The following is a 20,263-nucleotide window of genomic DNA, read 5'->3' on the forward strand; positions in this document are numbered from 1 at the left end:
GGGAAAGTCCGGACATTTAAATCGACCTTTGACCTTGCGGATAGTACGCGTAAACGTGACGTGTACACATCGAACAGAACCGAACCGGCGAATATGGCAGACCAAAAAGGGAGCAGCCCACCTCCATTGTTGTTATGTTCGACTAATGATAGCATCACACCCGGGATTTTTCGACCCGTTCCCGCAACAGCATCTTTGTTTCCTACAGGTACGAAGTTTTAAATATTATTTTTGGTGGATATTTCATGTATTTTTTCAGCAATCAAACCGGGCGGCTGTGTTTACTACAGTCCCATTGCATCATTCTGATGTCAAGCTAAGTGAATGTTGTTTTGCATTTGGGATGTTTGTGTTGTGCATGTGTGACTGATTTGTGAATTTGTTTGTTTTTTGTTTAATTTTTTTAATTTACCTTCATTATGTGTATAGTGTTAAAGATTGGATTGATTGTAGAATGCTGTAGAGTTATGTTGCGGCCAATTTTTTCTTGGCACACTTCGTGTAAGTTTCGGAGCTAAAAAACATTGTTTCCGTAAACTAAAGGCGTAATCAAATCATGCAGGTAGACTAGAATATATAAATAAATATTCTATCGAGAGATACACAATTTGAAACCGTACTTAAATTCCTTCATTCACATCTGACGATTGGAATATTTAGTCAATCTTCGGTTGCTCGTAGCTCCGGTTCTGATCATCGCACCCGCACAAAAATAATTGAAGAACGATACGAAGTGAATTTCCCTGCATGTCGATCGATACTGTATTCATGATGTAAGTGCTAAAATTAGCAGTGCTATAGCGATTTGAATAGAGTCCTGTCGGTGCATTACAAATTGATCAGGAATTAAGAACGTGGTGCCAAATCAATGCACCATGGGCGCATGGATAGTCACGTACCTACCACTGTATTATGAGTTGCTGGAGTGCTAGGGAGTTGTGATAGTTGTGTGTCTGAATGCCTAAGCCCTTACAACAAAATGGCACTTGTTCACAACTGTGACCATACTTTGGACCCGTAGCTCCGGCGTGGAGATACCATACTATAACACTCCAAAAATCATATAGATCTTTCACAATTGTTTAAATAACGTTCATGATTTCAAAGCCGTTATCTTTCTTATCTGTTTCGTGTCAATTTTCTAATGTTTTTTGGAGTATTTTTCCTAAAAACGAGGACTTTAGTAGTATGTACACTTTCTCACAGGTTTCACATCAAACAGATGACAATACAAGTGCATATTGATGGTGGATTTAGGGCGGGTGCATGCGCCTGCGTGAAGTTAGCGACTGTTATCTCAGATCCTCGTTAAATTCATGCAAGAAGTTCACATTATGACTTGATGATGATCATTACGATCGCTAACTTCACGCAAACTATCTCAGATGAGTCAGCATCAACTTGTGTAATGATTAGCGACAAAGAAGGCGAAACCCAGAATGAATTAATATCATTATGATGGGAAAGGAGCATCATAAGCTTTGTTTTCAAAGGTTACAATTTTATATAGGCTAGATGCTTTTGTGCAAAAATTCTTTCATCTTGAAAAAAATCTTGATCTAGACTCTAGTCTATTCTGAAGTTTTATTAAATGGGTTAGATCTAATAATTAAAAAAACAAAACAAGTATCATTGCCTTTTTTCAAGTCATTATCGATGTCTGTATAATCTGTAAGACAAAAATCACCAAAATAATAAGTCCTTAATTCAAAGGTAAAGACCAGTATTGGAAACGCCCCAATTTCAAAAAATGAAATGGAAGCTCTTATTACCAATCATGTGAAAGAATATGTTTTGACTAATACATGATAAAATTTTTGCCGGGAAACCGCCTACTAATTGATATATTTGGTAAATTAGTTTATCTATTGGACTGTGAGAGATAAACGCACGTGTCGTGCACGTGTGCTGGTCCCATATACATCTTTCCGTGTACTGTACTTGTAACTTTACGAAGACTGGGCCAAATTTCTTATCATTTTGATTATTCCAGAACCTTGCAGTACACACCAATACTTATATGCTAGATGATCACCTTTTTCTGATCGATTCCACAACGTTTCTTTCACAATGCAATCGCATGACAATAACTGGTCTTTATCTTTAAGCAATACACAAACTAGTAAATCCAAAGCTCAATTTTGCATTAGACTGTTTTCAATTTCACTCTGATTGTAATGATAATGTGGCAAGATATTGATACAAATAACTAATTTTTTTGTCAAGCCTTTATGATAATTCTCATTGCCCAGTTACCTCAAAATGTTTGTGCATGATTCATGTCCCTTTGTATATTTTAACTCAGTCAGCCATCTGATATGAGCTATGGTATGGTGCTATGGGTACATGTATGTCTCCAAACTTTAGATATCTAAAAAAGTTTGGGCACCCCTTCATAGTTTTCTTTTTATTTCAAAAAGTTTGTTTTGAATTTAAATTCAATGTTCTGTCCCCAACTTTGAGTAACACCCTACCAGCGCCTCTAAAAAATGAAGACTTATTCATTCATCCTGCCTTCATTTTTTCTTTTGTCAACAGAGGAAGATGGCGAGGCAGATAGTTTCTTGGGACAAAATGATCCTCCTGACCTACATGTAGGGGCTCCCCCTCCACCCTCTAACCAACAAGCCGCACCCTCGACATTCTCATACTTCCAGCAGCAGCAGCAGCTGTCCGGTCCTCCCCAGTCAGACCCGTTTGCGGGGATATCCTCCCAGGGTCCGTCCCCCTTTCCCTCCCCTCAACCCCCGTCGTTAGCAGGCCCAGCAACTATCCCAACGTATGCACCAAACAACCAGTTTGCTTCACCCCCCTCGCTCCAGGCAGGGCCGCCCCCACCCCAAGCGGTGCCGTTCACATCGCCACAAAACGTACCCCTTCAGCCTCGCGCAGTACACTTTCAAGATGAGCCATCTGCAGGTATGTTCCTCATATTTCCCCATCTTATTTCTTCTGCTGAGATCCAGAAGGGTATTCATTCGTATCCCTACGCATTGAGTCAACACTCTTCTGCTTCTTAGCAAACCATATAATGTATATTTCTTTAATAGCACTGGGTTCATATTGAGGCATTTTGATAGTATACCTGCTATTAGATTTTGATAATTTGTTATTATCCTCACTTGATTTGAAAAAAAATTCTGGCTTTTTCGGGGTATAATTAAAAATGTAATGCCTTCTCCAATCTCTGATTCATTACTGCCATTTTTATATAAAATGACACAATAAAAATTCATCTTTTTGTTTTTTAAACCAATGAATTTTGGAGGAAAAAAGTTTGTAAAATAATGTGAATAAGGTTGCAAAATGATATTCAAATTTACAAACTATATATCAAATTTATGTTTGAAAATAATAATTAACTTTACATCAGTATATGATTTATACATTTTATAAAACACAGGGCCACCACCACCAACTACTGGTTATTCTCCAAGTGCTCCTCCACCTACTGGTGCTCCTCCCTCTGGACAAGCTGCTCCAAAATTTGGTATCAAGGGGTACCAACACAGGCCCATGCCATACCCCACAGGGGGTGTCACACCAGCAAGTGGACCCTTACCACCAGGCATCTTAGCACCTCCTCCAAAAGTACAACAGGTAGGGACAAAGGTCTTAGACTTTTTATAGAATAAGTATTGAAGTTTGTATGCCCTCACGCTAACGATGGTGAAAAAATTACAATAACTAAAAGGGAAGAACTGCCTGGAGGAGGTTGATTTTACTGAATACCCAAATTTCATTCATGTCACATCGGTAAATAGAAGATATAATATCATTTTCATAGAAATATAAACTTATTTTTGCAACATACATCAAATTGCAAAGAAAATTACCATTAATATCTTAATTCAATGGTTATTTGACTGTAGCCAAGCAAAATTGCTCTTACATTAAGTATCTTTGGTTGTAGGTTGGTTTGTTTGTTTTACCTTGTCTGCGAAGAAAGCAGGTGTATGTTTGTAAGTAAGTAACCAGGAGACTGAGGATTAATGCCTTCCTAAAGGGTCCTAGCACATGAAATTGGTTTCGAACCATGGACGTCTTGGTTACGAGACCATTGCTCTACTACTGAGCCACCGTGCCTCATACATACAGAAGAAGATAACGTGATAATAAAATAACTTGAGACAATTTGGAGACAACAGTCAAAATATAGCCATTTTTGGAGGTTTGAGGCATTGTATGTCTTTAGACAATTTTTCCTGGAATGCGAAATATATTCTCACTATAAACTGCAGGCTTATCTTGAATAAATTTCCAGGCGAAAAATTTAACCTCTGACCTTATTTCAGCTAAATCTCTGTGGCCTTATCAATCCAATCATCTCTTCCTGTAGAAGTGACGTAGTCGAGTGGTTTAAGCACTTGACTTGAAATTCAAAGGTCCTGGTTTGATCCCCGATACGGCACTAATCTTCATTTGCCACACTCGACCCAGGTGAGGTAAATGGGTACCTGGCAGGAATTAATTCCTTGAAATGCTAGAGCGCTGTAATAAAGCTGGGGTAATAATAAGTGCACCTCGGAATAGAATTTCTAGATAGACGGCACTATTGAAATGTCTATTATCATTCCCTTTCTAATCCCAGTATGATGCGAGCAGACCTCCACCCACAGCAGCTGAGGTCCAGCAGCAGACGCAACCAGCCCCTGGTGAATCCCCAAGACCTGGGGGTGCCTACCAGTCCATCCAGCCCCATTGGTTCTACTGCAAGGAGATGGAGAAGAGGAGCGTCTGGGTGCCATTCAGCATTATCGATTCGATCAAGCTGGAGGAGGCCATGCTCAGAGGTATGCAACCAGGGGGGGGGGGGGGGGGTGTTTCACAAAGATCCTAAGTTGAACTTATCTCTAAGTTGGACTTAACAGTTATGGAAAGCCGATGGCATCTTAGAAAATATTTTGTAAAACTTTTGTTAAAAGGCATACAAATGTTGATTCAAGTCTTTCATATTTTCTATTATCAAGGAGATTTCATGTTCTTGATGTGGAATTTATGAAAAATCAATTGCTTTTGAATACATTTTATTTTAAGGCTACAAATGGTTCTCTGTAATAATTAAGTCCAACTTAGAGTAAAGTTCGACTTAAGATCTATGTGAAACACCCCCTGACCTGTTAGTTATGTGACCTTTTAGCATGAGAGGGTAGAAGAAGTTACATAATACCTACAATCAGGATCAGGAGACACAGTCTGTTCATATTTCAAGCCATGAAATCATAATTTTTTTCTTAATTACCTTGTGATGATATTGCATTTTGGTTGTAGAACCTTGAAATACAGATATAGAGGAAGCCAACTCTGATATATAGTTGATTGTAAAAATACAAAGTATGATAGAAAACAGATTAGTGAAAGGTTGAGTAAAATCTGATTAATGATACAGTGTAGGTAGGTTATGAATTGTTTAAATTGTAGTCAATGAAGTAAAAATGGGCAACTCTGTGACGTTTGCTCTGTACTAAATAGTTTCCCTTTTCTTAATTATCAAGGAATAAATAGATTTGTTTCATGCAGGGTTGTGTAAAAATACTTTGCAATTATTGTATGTTACGTTCATGTATGACTGAAAATTATATAATTTGTTTAGAACAGAACAAATGTGAGAGGACTTTGAGAGATAACTTTACAGCATTGTCAATTTTTTTTTTCTTCACTGGATTTTGCTCAAACTTCCACCAATCCGTTGCACCAATTTTTCTGTGTCTATTGTAATGACATTACTATTAGGGTTTAGGTGGTGCATGAATCGCACTTTACTGATTGTATTTAACCAACATTTGCACATTCTGTTTTTTTATCACACAGCACAAACTTCATCGGAGAGCAACATTATCATCTCCACCAATGGAGGGCGCTATGACGTGAGTCTGTCAGAGAGATTGCGCTTTGCCATCTATTGGGACGAGCAGCCTTCCCCAGTGAGGAGATGCACATGGTTTTATAAGAGCGACAGTGAGAATCGATTCATTCCTTATGAGGAGCAAATGGCGAACATGCTGGAGGTAAGATATGGCCTTTGTTTTCATTTTTTTAAACCTTTATTTGTTGATTGCTAAACGTTTGTTGTAGGGCTTTTTGAAGATTACACAGAGTGAAAACTAATGTATTTAGGCCTCAATATACAAGTACAGGAAAACCACTCTCTGTAAGTTTTATGTTCCGTGGATGTGTTGAGCTTCCTTTGAATATGAAAAATGATGTGAACATATTAACTGAAATTTGACAGAGTCTCATTGATTAAGATGCAGTCATTACTAGGCCAAGAGTTTAACTGAAAGTATCTGTTGCTTCTTGTGCCCGTGAATCATATTGCCTTTACTTTAGGTAGTTATGACTGTATGACAGAGATGACCCATGATCAGACAACCAGGTTTATTTATTTTTTGCCATTTAAAGGGGGTGTAGCGTGGCAAGTACTGTTTTAACGTCATCTACGACTTCTTTTGGATAACGGCACGTAAACGAATGGACTTGATTAAGGGTCAGCGCGCTAGTGTTCGCGAAACAGACCGAAGTTCTCCTCACGCTTCAGTTTCGCGTATGTTGCACGCACATGAATACTGCGGTCGCGTCGTATGAATCGTATTATACCCGATTGGCCCCGAGTCAGGCCACGGGAAAGACACGTAGTCTTGTCATGCTACACCATCTTTAAATGTTGTTAAAGGACTTTGATCCCCCAATTTCCATGCAATAGCAAACCATCCACTCAATACCAATATATCTATCTGAATTCAGGAAGAATACCGTACTGCATCCATGCAGAACCAGTGGCACCGGAGACTGGAACTCTCCGACGGTGAGACCATCATCATGCACAACCCCAACGTCATCGTCCACTTTCGACCCTCCACCAGACCCGACGAGTGGGGGGCGTCGCCGGATACTCAGATGAGACCTAGGGTGGTCAAGAGAGGTGTCGATGATATCGACAGCATCCAACAAGGTTGGTGATTCAATCATCGTGTCCAAGGGTGTCTAAATTTGGTTGACAATTAAAAAAAAGAAAATCTTGAATACCTGGTAGGATGCAAAAGCTAATGTGCTTAGATTAGCAAATGTGCGCTCGTAAAGATGATGCCTGGCTGGAACGCTCCCCAGGGAGTGGAGAATGTGCATACATTGTGTGCGGGTAAGCCTGAATCCGATGACCGGGTTAATAATATGATTGCAGGGCCCTCAGGGAGAACAGTATGAATACTGATGAGGCTACCCTGGGTTAACAAGACATTATTATTATTATTATAATTATTAATTATGATATTCCAAAAGTAAATTCAATGAGTTTTAATTTTTCTTGTCTTATGCTCATGCATCTAGATCTGAGAACCTCTAATATTTGTTTACCTTTGTAAATTCATAAATCTGATGACTTTATAAAATTGTGATCAGTCTGAGGACTTTATTAAAGATGCAAAGAATGATGTACACATCCTACATGGTCCCTAGTGCCATGACAGGGATGGAACTCGCAACTTTTGCGACTTTCTCCTGTCAAATGTTTAAACCACTCAACCAGTATGAAATCTATATGTCACCTTCACATTGTGTTTCTTCTAGATGTAAAGAAGATACAATATTTCAACTTTTGAAACCCACTATTCTTGCATCTTCAGTCAAGTGTGTAAATCACTTGACTATGAAGTCTCTATGTTATGTTATGGTAATCTGATTGTGTTTCTTGTGTGTAAATAAAATATGATATTTTAATTTTATCATTTGTTTGTCTATGTACAGGAGAACCAAGTCAAGTGGACCACCTTGTCTTTGTGATCCATGGAATAGGACCCGTGTGTGATTTGAGATTTAGAACCATTACAGAATGTGGTAAGTCCAGACTAAAGTCTAATTTATGTGTATTAAAGCCCCACTGCACTACTTGTAGCTAGTTGCGCCCTCTATATAGCAAACAATGCCTAATTGGTACCTGTTGATCCCCATGATGCCCTCTTTCTTATGTTAATTGAAAACATAAAAACAAATTTGTAGGAACATTGTTTTCACTTTGATTTCTCTTTTCATTCTTGCTCCTGTCTAGTTGATGACTTCAGGTCATTGTCTCTGGGTCTGATGAGCAGCCACTTCAAGCAGGCCCAGGATGAAGGCAGGGCGGGGCGTGTGGAGTTCCTACCGGTCTACTGGTATGCAGCTCTCCATGGGGACGCCACAGGAGTCGACAGGCAAGTGTATTGCTTTAAAATGTTGCACGAGAAGCTCTGTTTGGTTCACAGCTCTATTTTGGAAGAAAGTGTCTGTTCGGCTTTGGTGTTCTGGCTTCAACCTCAAGCTTATTTCAGCAGTCAGTTATTATTGCCAGTCACCAATTTCAGCTTGTTAGTTTTGTATGTTGAATGTCTGATACTCATATATAGCTTGAATTGGCTATCTTGTTTGATGTTTGAGTTATACTCTAAAATTGTAAAAATTTCCCTTTCCACGGCCATTCATTGACTTTGTTGTATTACCCACAAGTCTTTTGTCCAGACAGGTTAGTTCCTGGACATTTGTTATCAAACATTAATTTTAAGAAGATGACAAGCAATATTCACAAATCTGTTAAGATTTGTGTTGGACAGTACTATATGAAATCCAGAGGCAAAAGAAAAAGATTTATTTTTGTTTAGAGTCCGTACACACAGTCCCCAGCATACCAGGCATCTTGTTATTCATGCTTTCTGTCTTCTTTGCAACAGGCGACTAAAGCGCATCACTCTGCCCAGCATCAACCGTTTACGGAACTTCACCAATGAGACACTTCTAGACATTCTCTTCTACACCAGTCCTATCTACGCCCAGCAGATTGCCGAGGTGGTGTGCTCGGAGATCAACAAATTGTATGCCAAATTTCAAGAGAGAAACCCAGATTTCTGTGGCCAGGCGTCCCTTATTGGACATAGTTTAGGTGAGTTAATGATGATTATTCTTTGTCCCTCTGTGGATGTGTGTGTGTGTTTATGATCTGACAATTGCTGGGACTGTTTCACAAAGACTAAGATCGACTTTAAGTTGGACTTAACTATGGCAGACCTTTCATGCCACTGTTTGCTCTCACCATTATGATATCTAGATAAATATTTTTTCCTTCAATAATGAATTATCAACAAATGTATATTCTGTAGATTTGTGACCATGATTTGTACATCCCTTGAGAGACCAATGCTAGTAAATGGTGAGAGCAAACAGTGGCATGAACAGCTTGCCATAGTTAAGTCCAACTTAAAGTCGATCTTAGTCTTTGTGAAACACCCCCCTGCAGTCTGTATTGCATGAAATGTATAGGGTTAGGGTCTGGATTGCTGTCAAGTTTTAAGTTTAAGTATGAGGTTAAGATTGGGTATAGTGATTGGTTGTGGGTTGAATTTAGTGATTTTGATAGTATAGGATATTGACGGTGGAGCAAATATCTTCAGAGCACGTTTCTTAGGCCATTTTTGTGACCCTTTTTCATCCAATTTTAGGATTATTCTATCTACTTCCCAACGTCACACATTAGAAACAAAATGTGGCTTTGAAGCGTGCACTATTATTCATTAGTCTCTGTTGTCTAGATGTTTGGTATCGGATAAAATATAATTTTTTTTAAAATATATTTTTTATGTTAAAGTGAATTATTGTCTGCAGTGCTGTGGATGTTGGAAGGTATGAAAGTATAGTGTGTTAGTGACCTTGAATGTATGTGGAATATAAGAAGCTGTTTGTGCTGACAGTCATGAGGATTTTTCTGTGGAAGAGTTGCAAAGTTTTAAAGAGAAGGTTGAGTTCTGGGAAGAGGTGAAAATAATTTGTGAGCTTTACCATTGTATTATGCAAGTGTGAAAGAATATCAGATAAAAAAAAGTTCCATGAAAAGCATGGATCTTCAAAAATGCTTTAGTATTCTAAATATGGCATGAAACATCATAAAAATCAGGACAGATTTCTATGCCACACGTTTGTGTGGTTCCATATACATCTTTCTGTATACAGTGCTCGTAACTTTACCAAGACTGGGCCAAATTTCTTTAATTGATGATTCCAGAACCTTGCAGTACACACCAATACATATATGCTAGATGATCAACCTTTTCTGATCGATTCCACAACGTTTCTTTCACAATGCAATCGCATGACCTGAACTGGTCTATACCTTTAAATAAGATACACTTACAATGTACACCTGCCTTTTCACAACTGATTCAGCAGACAGCATCAACTATTGCTTATTCTTGTAACTCTTCTTTAGGTTCCCTCATTGCTTTCGACCTTCTCAAGCACCAGGGGGACGGCGACGAGGCGGAGTCCGAAGAGAACCTCATCAAATCGGAAGTCTTCAGGGACAAGCCCCCGACTCCAGCCCCATCTGCGGAATCTCTTACACCCTCCAGCAGCAATGCATCTCTACTGAGTGGGGCTGCACTGGACGATGGGCCTGCTGTGATATCTCTGGAAGAGTCCCTGGAATCTATGGGCCTACTGGACCTGCTACCCAAGTTCGAGGAGGAACGAATCGACATGGAGAGTCTGGTATGACCTTTTTTCGCCCTTCTTTAACCTGATATACATGTACATGTATATATGCTATGGATTGCATATCCAGCCCTAGAATTATAATATTTGCTTTATATAAAGAGAAATTAAAGAAAAGTGATTCAAGACAAATTAGAGTGCTGTTGCTTGCCACATGTATGACGGAGAAAAAAAATTGCATGTTAAAAACAGCAGTCTTTTCCTATTACGATGCTGCTTTGCAGTTAATGTAGAATGTAAAAGACTCATGAGAATGCTATTAACGGTTAGTACAGTAATGATGATATTTTGAATGCATTCTCCCTGCATGTACAATTGTTAATCCAAGCAAAGTTGAATTTAGTGCTGTGCATTATGATTGTTGTGTAGTACTGTGATGGTGTTAATAATGTAGGTGTTTGTGATGGTGTCAATGTAGGTGTTTGTGATGGTGTTAATCGTAGGTGTTTGTGTTATTGTTATACATGAATTTAGACTACCGGTAGAGCAATTATAACCCATTTTATTATTAGCACCATAGTACTTGAAAGCTGCTTTGTATCAAAATGACATCAAATCAGTATAACACTGGTGTTAAAAACCGAAACACTGCACTAGAAATGATCCTAGCAACGCTTTTCTTGTATATGATCTTATCCCTAACACCAGCTCATGTGCAGTGATGCGGATCTGAAAGAGATGGGGATTCCCCTCGGCCCCAGGAAGAAGCTAGGGGGCTTCCTGCGAGATCAGGCAACGAAAGAGGTAACTTTTCTTCAAAAAAATACAAGATATGTCTTCTTACTAAATTAACATTTAGAGTTAAAAGGAAACTATGCTTCTAAAAGACAAGATCCTGTTATCCAAAATTATAATGAAAAATTACACTTTTAGAACATAACAAAATTGATTGTAAAATATTGTAAGATTGGGGCTCTTACATTAAATATTGAAGAGAAGAAAAAACATACAGTTCACAACAAAATTATTCATACCCCTTTTAATTTTTTTAATTTTTTTTTCTTAACTCAAGAATAAAAGGCGAACTGGTTGAATTAGGGTCTTTGTTTAATACCTTTAATACTTTTGTGTCTTACAAAAAGTGTGCATGAGGTAGAAATGAAATAAGCTGAGCTGAGCTAACAGTTGTCTTTGAAATCATATATTTCTATGAGCGATAGCATGCTTAGGCAGCAACTAACAGAGATCTATGATTTGCATGACTTTGAAATAATGAGCATGATGCCATTGAGTATGAATCTACTAATTTTCTAGTTCTCAGACTGTTAAAAGACAAAATTATTGTATCAATTACAATAGACAGGTTCAAATTTTATGCATACTGTTTAAAGAAAGGTTGTTCTTGACAACATGTAAGCTTGTTTAAGGCTTGCCCGAGATAGCAACAAGTAATGTATGCAGACTGGATTCCAAGTATTTTTGTTCATTCATTAATAACAGGCTGATGGTAAACCTTGTCACTAGGTCCCCAGGAAAGAAACATCCATACATTTGAATATCTTATTAAACTGGTCTATTCTACCTTTTAATAAAAACCAGCTACATGTCATTCAGAGAAGAGAAAGAGGTTTCAAATTTAAAGGAATAGTTGAGTTCTGTTTTCAGACCGCAAATGCCTTCAAAGTGCATGGTTATTGCTCTTATTCTTATCTATGTTATTTCTGGTGGCCTTTTAGGACCTAAAATTGCTATGAAGGTAATTTTAGACCCCAAAATGTGTGAAATTTAGCCAATACGACCATTCCAATTCAGCCCCACTTTCACAAAAATAAGGTGACCGTAAATTCATGAATAAATTAAAAATAAGAGTACATGGGCCGGCTGGTTGTGCGTAATATAAACCAACACGAAAAAGTCAACATCAGCATTGGCTGAAATACAATGTAAAAGGCGCTATTTCATTTTTTTCAACGGCTTTTTCAAATCATTGAATATTTGTGTTGGTACACAAATATTAGAAATCGTTATATTTACGGATATTTCAGCCGTCTCTGAACCGATTTTTGATCAAACAAAGAAGATTTTGTCATTTACATTGTATGTTTTTTCAAATTTGACACTCATTTTTTTATTATCTCACAAAAAAAAAAATTTGTGTAGCGCCCTCTGCAAGAGAACTCAACTATCCCTTTGAGAAACTGTGTAATGTCATGCTTCCACTAAGCGTGTTCCCACAATTCCTTGAAAGACAGTTGGTAATCCGTTGGTTCACAGGCCTGTCAGTAAGAAACATTGCATAACACCTGTTTGCATTGCAGGCAAAGCGGAAGGAAGGAAGGATGCAACAGGAGCAGACGAGGGCTGAACAGAAGGCTGTGGAGGAGGAGAGACAGAGACGGGAAGAGCTGAATGCTTCAACAGCAGTACAACCATCCAGGGACGGTCTTCATCCTGCAATGTCTGTCCATGTCGACTATGAACCAGGGCTAGAGGGTGAGTACAAGGGAACGTTTCACAAATATCCTAAGTTGAACTTATCTCTATTAAAGTTGGACTTAACAATTATAGAAAGCCGTTAGCATCTTTGAAAATATTTGTAAAAGTTATTTTAAAAGGCCTATAATGTTGATTCAAATCGTTCATATTTTCTATTATCAAGGAGATTTTATGTTCTTGATGTGGAATTTATGAAAAGTCTAAAATACTTGGAATTTTTGCTTTTAAGGCTACAAATGGCTCTCCAGAATTTTTAAGTCCAACTTAGAGTCAACTTCGACTTAGGATCTTTGTGAAACACCCCCCTGTTCTTTGGAATCTCAGATGCCGGCTGCCCTTGGTACCTGTTATATTTTATTATCTGCTGATTAATGAGCTCAAATGAACTTCAATTATGTCTGTTTCATAAAACTTGTCCTGGGCCCCGTCATTTAAAGAACTAAGACATACGTGTAAGAGATAGGGGGCTGCAAAGCAAGTTGATTGATTAGTGGATTTGTTTTGGATCAATCACAACTCTTTATAAGATATGGCCCAACCATTTGTCACTCTTATTTTATCACCATTTATTTAAGCCATACCTGTGTTTATATTTGTCGAACAGTACTTGGTAGTACATTTTAACTGATGATTAGTGTTCCAAATTGAATGATCTTAAAGCCTGTCTGCACTAGTTTGGCCAGGATGGATTAGACCTCCCTGCATATGGTCACTGACAGGTGGTTATCTCATCAAATCAGCTCTCAATTAACATAAGAAAAAGGGGATCATATGGGGGCCAATGGTCACCGATTAGGCATTGTTTACAATGTAGAGGGCGCAAGTAGCTATAAGAAGTGCAGTGGGGATTTAAATGAATTTTGATTCCTTATGTTACCCAGGTGTTGGGCAGCCATTTGTCAACTATCCGCAGCTAGACTTCAACCCAGCCTGTTTCTTTGCCTTGGGTTCTCCCATTGGTATGTTCCTCACAACTAGAGGTGTAGGAAGAGTGGGCGAGAACTATCGACTACCGACCTGCCCTTTCATGTTCAACGTGTTCCACCCTGTAAGTTGATTATTTCGTCATTCTTTCCTGACTTTAATAACCCAGGCATTTATGATTTTTATTTTATTTTCACCCAAGAAATTTGAATTTGATATCCATATGATTTTCTTATGTTGCTACAGGTATTTCAGTTTTCTGTGCCATAGAACAACTAGTATTATGAAAAAAAAATTAGTTACAGTCATACCCATTGTAAATTTCAACTTTTTTTTTTTTTTTTTTTTTTTGGGGGGGGGGGGGGTTATGTTGTGTTGTGTTGTACCTCAAGAATAAAAGATGGACTGGTTGAATTAAGGTCTTTATTTAATAGTATTACCGGTATATGTAAATGGGGACATATCAAATTTTCACATACTTAAACAATTACAAAACTTGGTATTAAAGGTTATGAATAATTTAGTTGTTAACTGAATGCTATGTTGTTTCATCTTTTGTTTTTAGCTTGACCCTGTGGCATACCGTATTGAGCCCCTGATCCACCCAACCCTAACAGATATCAAGCCAGTTCTTATGCCTCATCACAAAGGAAGAAAACGCCTTCATCTAGGTGAGCTATGGTTTAGCCACTCTACCCCTCCGTCTTATTTATCTCTCTCTCTATCTACCTTTTGTTTTACCTCTCTATCTCTCTCTTTCTAAATCTATGTATGTTTGTCTGTCTGTCTCTCTCTCTCTCTTTCTCAATCTCTGTCTCTGTTTCTCTGTCTGTCTGTCTGTCTCTCTCTCTCTCTCTTTCTCAATCAAGTCTCTGTCTCTTTTTCAATCTCTGTCTATCTCTCTCTTTCTCAACCTATGTATCTGTCTCTCTCTCTCTCTCTCTTTCTCAATCTATGTCTGTCTGTCTGTCTCTCTCTCTTTCTCAATCTATGTCTGTCTGTCTCTTTCTCTTTCTCAATCTATCTACTGTATGTCTGTCTGTCTGTCTCTCTTTCTTTCTCAATCTATGTCTCTCTTTCATTCTCTGTCTGCCTCTCTCTTTCTCAATCCATGTATCTGTCTCTCTGTCTCTCTGTCTCTCTCTCTCTCTCTCTTTTTTTTCTCAATCTCTGTGTGTCTGTCTTTCTTTTTCACTTTCTCTCATTCTTTCTATTCTATTTCTATTTTTTTGGCATGCATGTCTTTTTTCTCTCTCACTGTTTATGATCATTCTCTTACCTTTTGGTCTTCTGATAATTAATTTTAATTTTCTTGAGTCTGTCAGTAGTACACATCTCTATGCTTAAGCAGGTCTCAATGAAAGTCTGTCCCTCTTTTGGCATGTACACACAAAAAAAATTGACCTCAATGGTCGTACAATTATTATCTTTAACTGCATATTAAACTATTTGTATCAACTCCATGATAGTCAATTTTACAGTGGAATTGCCTGGCCAGTACTCAAACTTCACATTTAATATCTTTTATTATTAAGATGTAAGCATTTTCTGAAATTCATGTTTGAAGTTGTCTCTGCAGCTTTAGCATTTATCCTACACTCACTGCAATAGCCATCATTTATACAGGCCCGTAGGTTTCCTTGTTAATTACGCATTCCTCCTTGTTTACAAATTCTGGCCTTGAAATTACTCCCTTGTTGATTTCATGTAGATTTCTCCTCGTCTGTAATGTACAAATGGTCAATTGCAATTCCTGTGCAGCTGTTTTGTGTCAATTTCACTTTTGGTATTTCCTGTGTAATATACAACAAACATTGTCATGAACAAAGTTGTGTGACCTACTTCTCTCATAAACCAGATTAAACCAGTTCAAAGGTGATGTAATAAACTCAGAAAGTTTGTTACCCTAGAGATAATTTGTTTAAGGAGTTTGTTGAACTCAAATTTTCTTGAGATGGCCTGATTTGGGTCATATAATTTGTGGTAAATTCAAATTTCAAAGTTAGTAGGTGTCTAATCATCTGGCTCTCTCTGGCCTCCAATTTTTTGAGAAATTAAAGACAATAATTACTAAATCAACTGCTGTGATGTATCAACTCTATGAATTTTCTGAAACAGAACTATGCTAACAAGCCAGACAGTAACAAGCTATCTCAATTTTGAATCATTAATTCACTATCAATCAATGCAGCATTCATACCCTTTATTGGTCTGTACAGTCAGAACTTTTAGTGCTTTCGCAGTCATAATTATATCAGGTTTATTACATGGTTAACTGACAACATTAATATTTATCATTACTGTGTGTAGGGCTCAACTCTAACAGTGGCCTAGCTAGTACACATGGACCTCCAAAACTCTGGACCCCAACATTTTTAAGTATAATCAGAGGGCCATGCTCACAGACCCTAAAACTTTCAATTCTGATCCCTTGTAAAGAAAACAAAAATAAAGAGTTGGTATAGACCACTGCTGGATTTAATTGTATTTATTTCTTTAAACAGAACTTCGAGAGAGCCTGTCCCACTTTGGCTCCGACCTCAAGCGTAGCCTGCTTGAGTCGATGAAGAAGACGTGGGCCACCCTGCATCAGTTTGCCCTGGCTCATCGGACGGAAGAAGAAAACGAAGAAAATGAAGATCCCAATAGTGTCACGGACGAGCAGATGGAAGCGGTTGCCGAGCAACTGAGTAAACAGCAGCAAGCCAATCAGCAAGCAGAAGCGGATGGACAGTCGAGAGATCAAGGTAGCTTTTTAAATGTTCAGAAATAAACTATGTCTCAAATGATGGACTGGATCTGTTTCATCTCATCAGATCTAAGTGTGCTATCTGAAATATGATGCACATTTTTATATCAATGTATTTTGGATTGCTTTTATTTTGTCTTCTGTTCCCCTCTTTCAAAACTCGAAACTATATCAGACGGTCATGAATGAAATATTTGCTTCGCGTTGAAAAGAACCCCTGTATGCTAAGTACATGCTTTACAGTCCCCACAACTGAGCTGTGTGTGGTATGTGAAGCCATTGATGTATATGTACCGGTGGCTCATTTCTCTAAAAATATTATTTAGTCCTATATAATGGAGAAGTATTGTTTCACCTTTAATACTTATTCAGATCCAAGTACCAAAATGTACTTTTGCTAGATCTAGTTCTGAATATCTTTTGATTATTCTCTCCATTGTAGTTGTTCATAAGAATTTTGTGACTTCATAAAGACAATTTGATTGTGCAAAGTAGAACAAACTTTAAAGATAAAGATCAGTTATGGTCATGCGATTGCATTGTGAAAGAAATGTTGTGGAATCGATCAGAAAAGGTTGATCATCTAGCATATAAGTATTGGTGTGTACTGCAAGGTTCTGGAATCATCAAAATGATAAGAAATTTGGCCCAGTCTTGGTAAAGTTACAAGCACTGTACACAGAAAGATGTATATGGGACTATGTGACATGTGCGTGACACGTGCGTTATATCTATCAGGTCCAAATAGATATAATAATTTACCAATTATATCAATTTGTAGGCAGTTTCTCGGCAACATTTGTATGATCATGTACAGTATTATTCAAAACAATATTCTTTCACATGATTGGTAATAAGAGCCTCCATTTCATTTTTTGAGAGGGGGGCGTTTCCAAAACTGGTCTATACCTTTAAACGTTTATGTTTATCTTTCCTTTTACAGAAGAGAACCTACGACTTGGCCAGTTGAACGGAGGAAAGCGAATTGACTATGTCCTGCAAGAGGCTCCCCTAGAAAGCTTCAATGAATATCTCTTTGCTATGAGCAGTCATGCATGTTATTGGTAAGAAGATGCTAAGCAAAGATGTCAAGGCAATGTAGTTTGGGAATCTTGTAAAATGCCGGATTCATAGAGTGTTGATGTTGAAACTGGGAGATTCCATGTTTGAAACAAGTTTTTCTATAATGATAATAATGATAATGATAATGATAATGATGACAATAATAATGATAATAATAATACTAATGATGATAACACTGTTCTCCCGAAGGGCCCTGCAATCATATTATTACTCCGGTTTGATGATACAAATGGAATCAACAATTGACCTTGAATGTTGCCTGTAAATATGGAAATGTATTTTTTCTTTTGCCTCAAAATTACTTTTTTGTTAATCAATTTCTTTGAAGTCGATTCCCACTAACGTGAATGAAATAAACTTTTTTCAATTACATTTTTAATTTTTTAATTTGTATTATATTATACCAGCTCTGTGTTCGTGTTCATCTCTCTCTTTGTTCCTCTTCACCCTCTCTCTCTCGCTCTCTATCGCTCTCTTTGTCTGTCTCTCTCTCTCTCTCTCACTCTCCCTTCTCTTCTCTCTTCTTTCTCCATTCTCTCTCCCTCAACTTTCCTTTCCTTTTCTCCTTATTTTCCTGCTCCACGTTTTTGCCTTTATTTCTTTCTCCCTTTCTGATTTTTACTGAGTTTTTCGTTGAATTATTGTTTAATAATGAATTGTAGATATGATCTGTTTTTTTATATATTTAAACCAAATATCTGTAAATCATGCATGCAAGTCACCCATTGGCTGCGATATGTTGATGAATAAATACCTTACCTTACCTTACCTTAAGTCATGTTAAGATTTAAGAACCTGTGTATAAGTTAATGTACTTATAATACCACATTGGAAATGAAATTCCGGTCTACAACAACACGCTTAAATTATGTTTTCTCTCTTTCTCCTTTCCTGCAGGGAATCTGAGGACACAGTCTTGTTGGTGCTAAAGGAGGTCTACGGAGTCCTAGGAATCTACCCTCAAATATCTGGACCAAGATCAGACTCAGCACCTAGTACTCCTCTCAGATACTAAGTCTGGTCTTAGACCAGTTTGGAATAGTATCAAGCAATGTAGACCACTTCCAGTACCTATTCCTGGTCCTGCTCTTAATCTGTCAGTACCCAGGAATGATTGCATGTCAAGTTGGTACTGTTTCGTGTCTGTTCTTTTTTATGTTTGAACTCATTGTTCCAAGCTCAGAACATTATTAAGCCATATAGATGATGTTTAGGTCTGTACATGTGCCTGTTCGTGCTCTTGTCATGACATTTGATCAGAGTTGAGAATATAACCATACAAGCTTCTAGTTCTTTTGTTCTGGTTCTAAAGTCACTTATCCATATGAGGGATAATGTCATGCCATGTAGACAGCTTTCTAGTACAGTCAAACCTGTCTATAGCGACCACCCAAGGGAAACACAAAAAGTGGCCTTTGTAGACAGGTTCCTTTAGTACATGATTCAATGAGAAACCATTTTCAAGGGAAACAACAAATGTGGCCTTTGTAGACAGGTGGTCACTAAAGCAGGTTTGACTGTACTAGTTTTAGTTCTGGATCCATAATAGGAATAATATTGAGCTAAGTGGATAAAGTCTGGTCCAAGTAATCTGTTCCTGCACCCATTCTTTGATCCAAAATAGGAATGATATCATGCTACTAGTACATGTACGGTATTTCGGCAATGTCCATTTCCCCTTCCCTGCTTGTGTTCATACATGTGTTCTGTAATCTGAGCTCCAAGAAGGAATACTTATATTATTACTGTCCATTTATTTGTTAGTTTGTATGTTTGTGTTACCTGACTGCTAAGAAAGCATATGTATGCTTGCAAGAAAGCAACCAGGGGACCAATGGCTTTAAGTCCTCACCAAGGAGCTTGATAATGTGGATTCATGCCTTACAAAAGGGCACTAGCGCATTGACTTGGTTTTGAACCTGGGACCTCCCAGTTATGAAACCACTGCTCTACCACTGGGCCATCACATCTCCTGTACATGCTGTAGTCCATTGAATCAAGCTAAAATGTAGAAATAATGTCCGGGCCTGAAGACAACTTTACGTACATATTCTTGTTCTTTTTTTATCCAATTAAGCTAGGAACATGTTTACTTTACATCTCATGTTAATATAGTTTTTTATGATTCTTAGTCTTGAAACAAATGAAGAAAAAAAAAATCAAAAACTTTACTGGATAGAGTTTCTTTAGGGCTATGTTCATGCCATGATAAAAATGTAATACCCTCATGAAATATTTGCAGACATGTTATCCTGATCGTAACCCTTATTCAACAATGGTATTATTTACTTCTCTTCGGAGCTTACTAGAAGTTCTATGAATAATGCCATTTATGAATATAAATACCCGGTAGAATGCAACCGCCATTGTTGGTCAAACAGTTTTTGAGCGTCAAGTAATGCCTGGTAGGAATGCTCCCCAGGGAGTGGAGATTGTGCGCAAAATGACCGGGGTAATAGTATATCTGTAGAGCGCTTAGAGACATTTGTATTAAGCGCTATATAAAAGCGGAATATTATTATGAATATTGCTTTAGACCAATTTGAATACGAGACAGTT

General features: G+C 37.8%; 1 protein-coding gene across 1 annotated transcript; it reads left to right on the forward strand.

Moving 5' to 3' along the window:
* The first annotated feature begins 41 nt into the window (after positions 1 to 41).
* Positions 42 to 19,139, forward strand: LOC591593 (phospholipase DDHD2). Its single transcript, XM_030985487.1, has 17 exons — positions 42 to 208; positions 2,539 to 2,919; positions 3,404 to 3,600; positions 4,592 to 4,793; positions 5,812 to 6,008; positions 6,745 to 6,952; positions 7,744 to 7,833; positions 8,045 to 8,186; positions 8,700 to 8,908; positions 10,229 to 10,509; positions 11,161 to 11,256; positions 12,771 to 12,945; positions 13,830 to 13,996; positions 14,438 to 14,543; positions 16,377 to 16,619; positions 17,565 to 17,685; positions 18,602 to 19,139. The coding sequence occupies exons 1-17, from the start codon at positions 94 to 96 to the stop codon at positions 18,717 to 18,719; spliced, it is 3,048 nt and encodes a 1,015-aa protein (XP_030841347.1). The 5' UTR covers positions 42 to 93; the 3' UTR covers positions 18,720 to 19,139.
* Positions 19,140 to 20,263: the final 1,124 nt, after the last annotated feature.

Source organism: Strongylocentrotus purpuratus, unplaced genomic scaffold, assembly GCF_000002235.5.
Source record: "Strongylocentrotus purpuratus isolate Spur 01 unplaced genomic scaffold, Spur_5.0 spur5_scaffold_15, whole genome shotgun sequence".
Lineage (NCBI taxonomy): Eukaryota > Metazoa > Echinodermata > Echinoidea > Camarodonta > Strongylocentrotidae > Strongylocentrotus > Strongylocentrotus purpuratus.

What these genes read in the sequence shown, in the direction of transcription:
- LOC591593 (XM_030985487.1), top strand. Translation starts at nt 94, where the DNA reads ATGGCAGACCAAAAAGGGAGCAGCCCACCTCCATTGTTGTTATGTTCG. An exon ending in AGCATCTTTGTTTCCTACAG is followed by an intron (nt 209 to 2,538) that starts GTACGAAGTTTT and finishes TTTTGTCAACAG; the next exon opens with AGGAAGATGGCGAGGCAGAT. An exon ending in CTATGAACCAGGGCTAGAGG is followed by an intron (nt 12,946 to 13,829) that starts GTGAGTACAAGG and finishes TATGTTACCCAG; the next exon opens with GTGTTGGGCAGCCATTTGTC.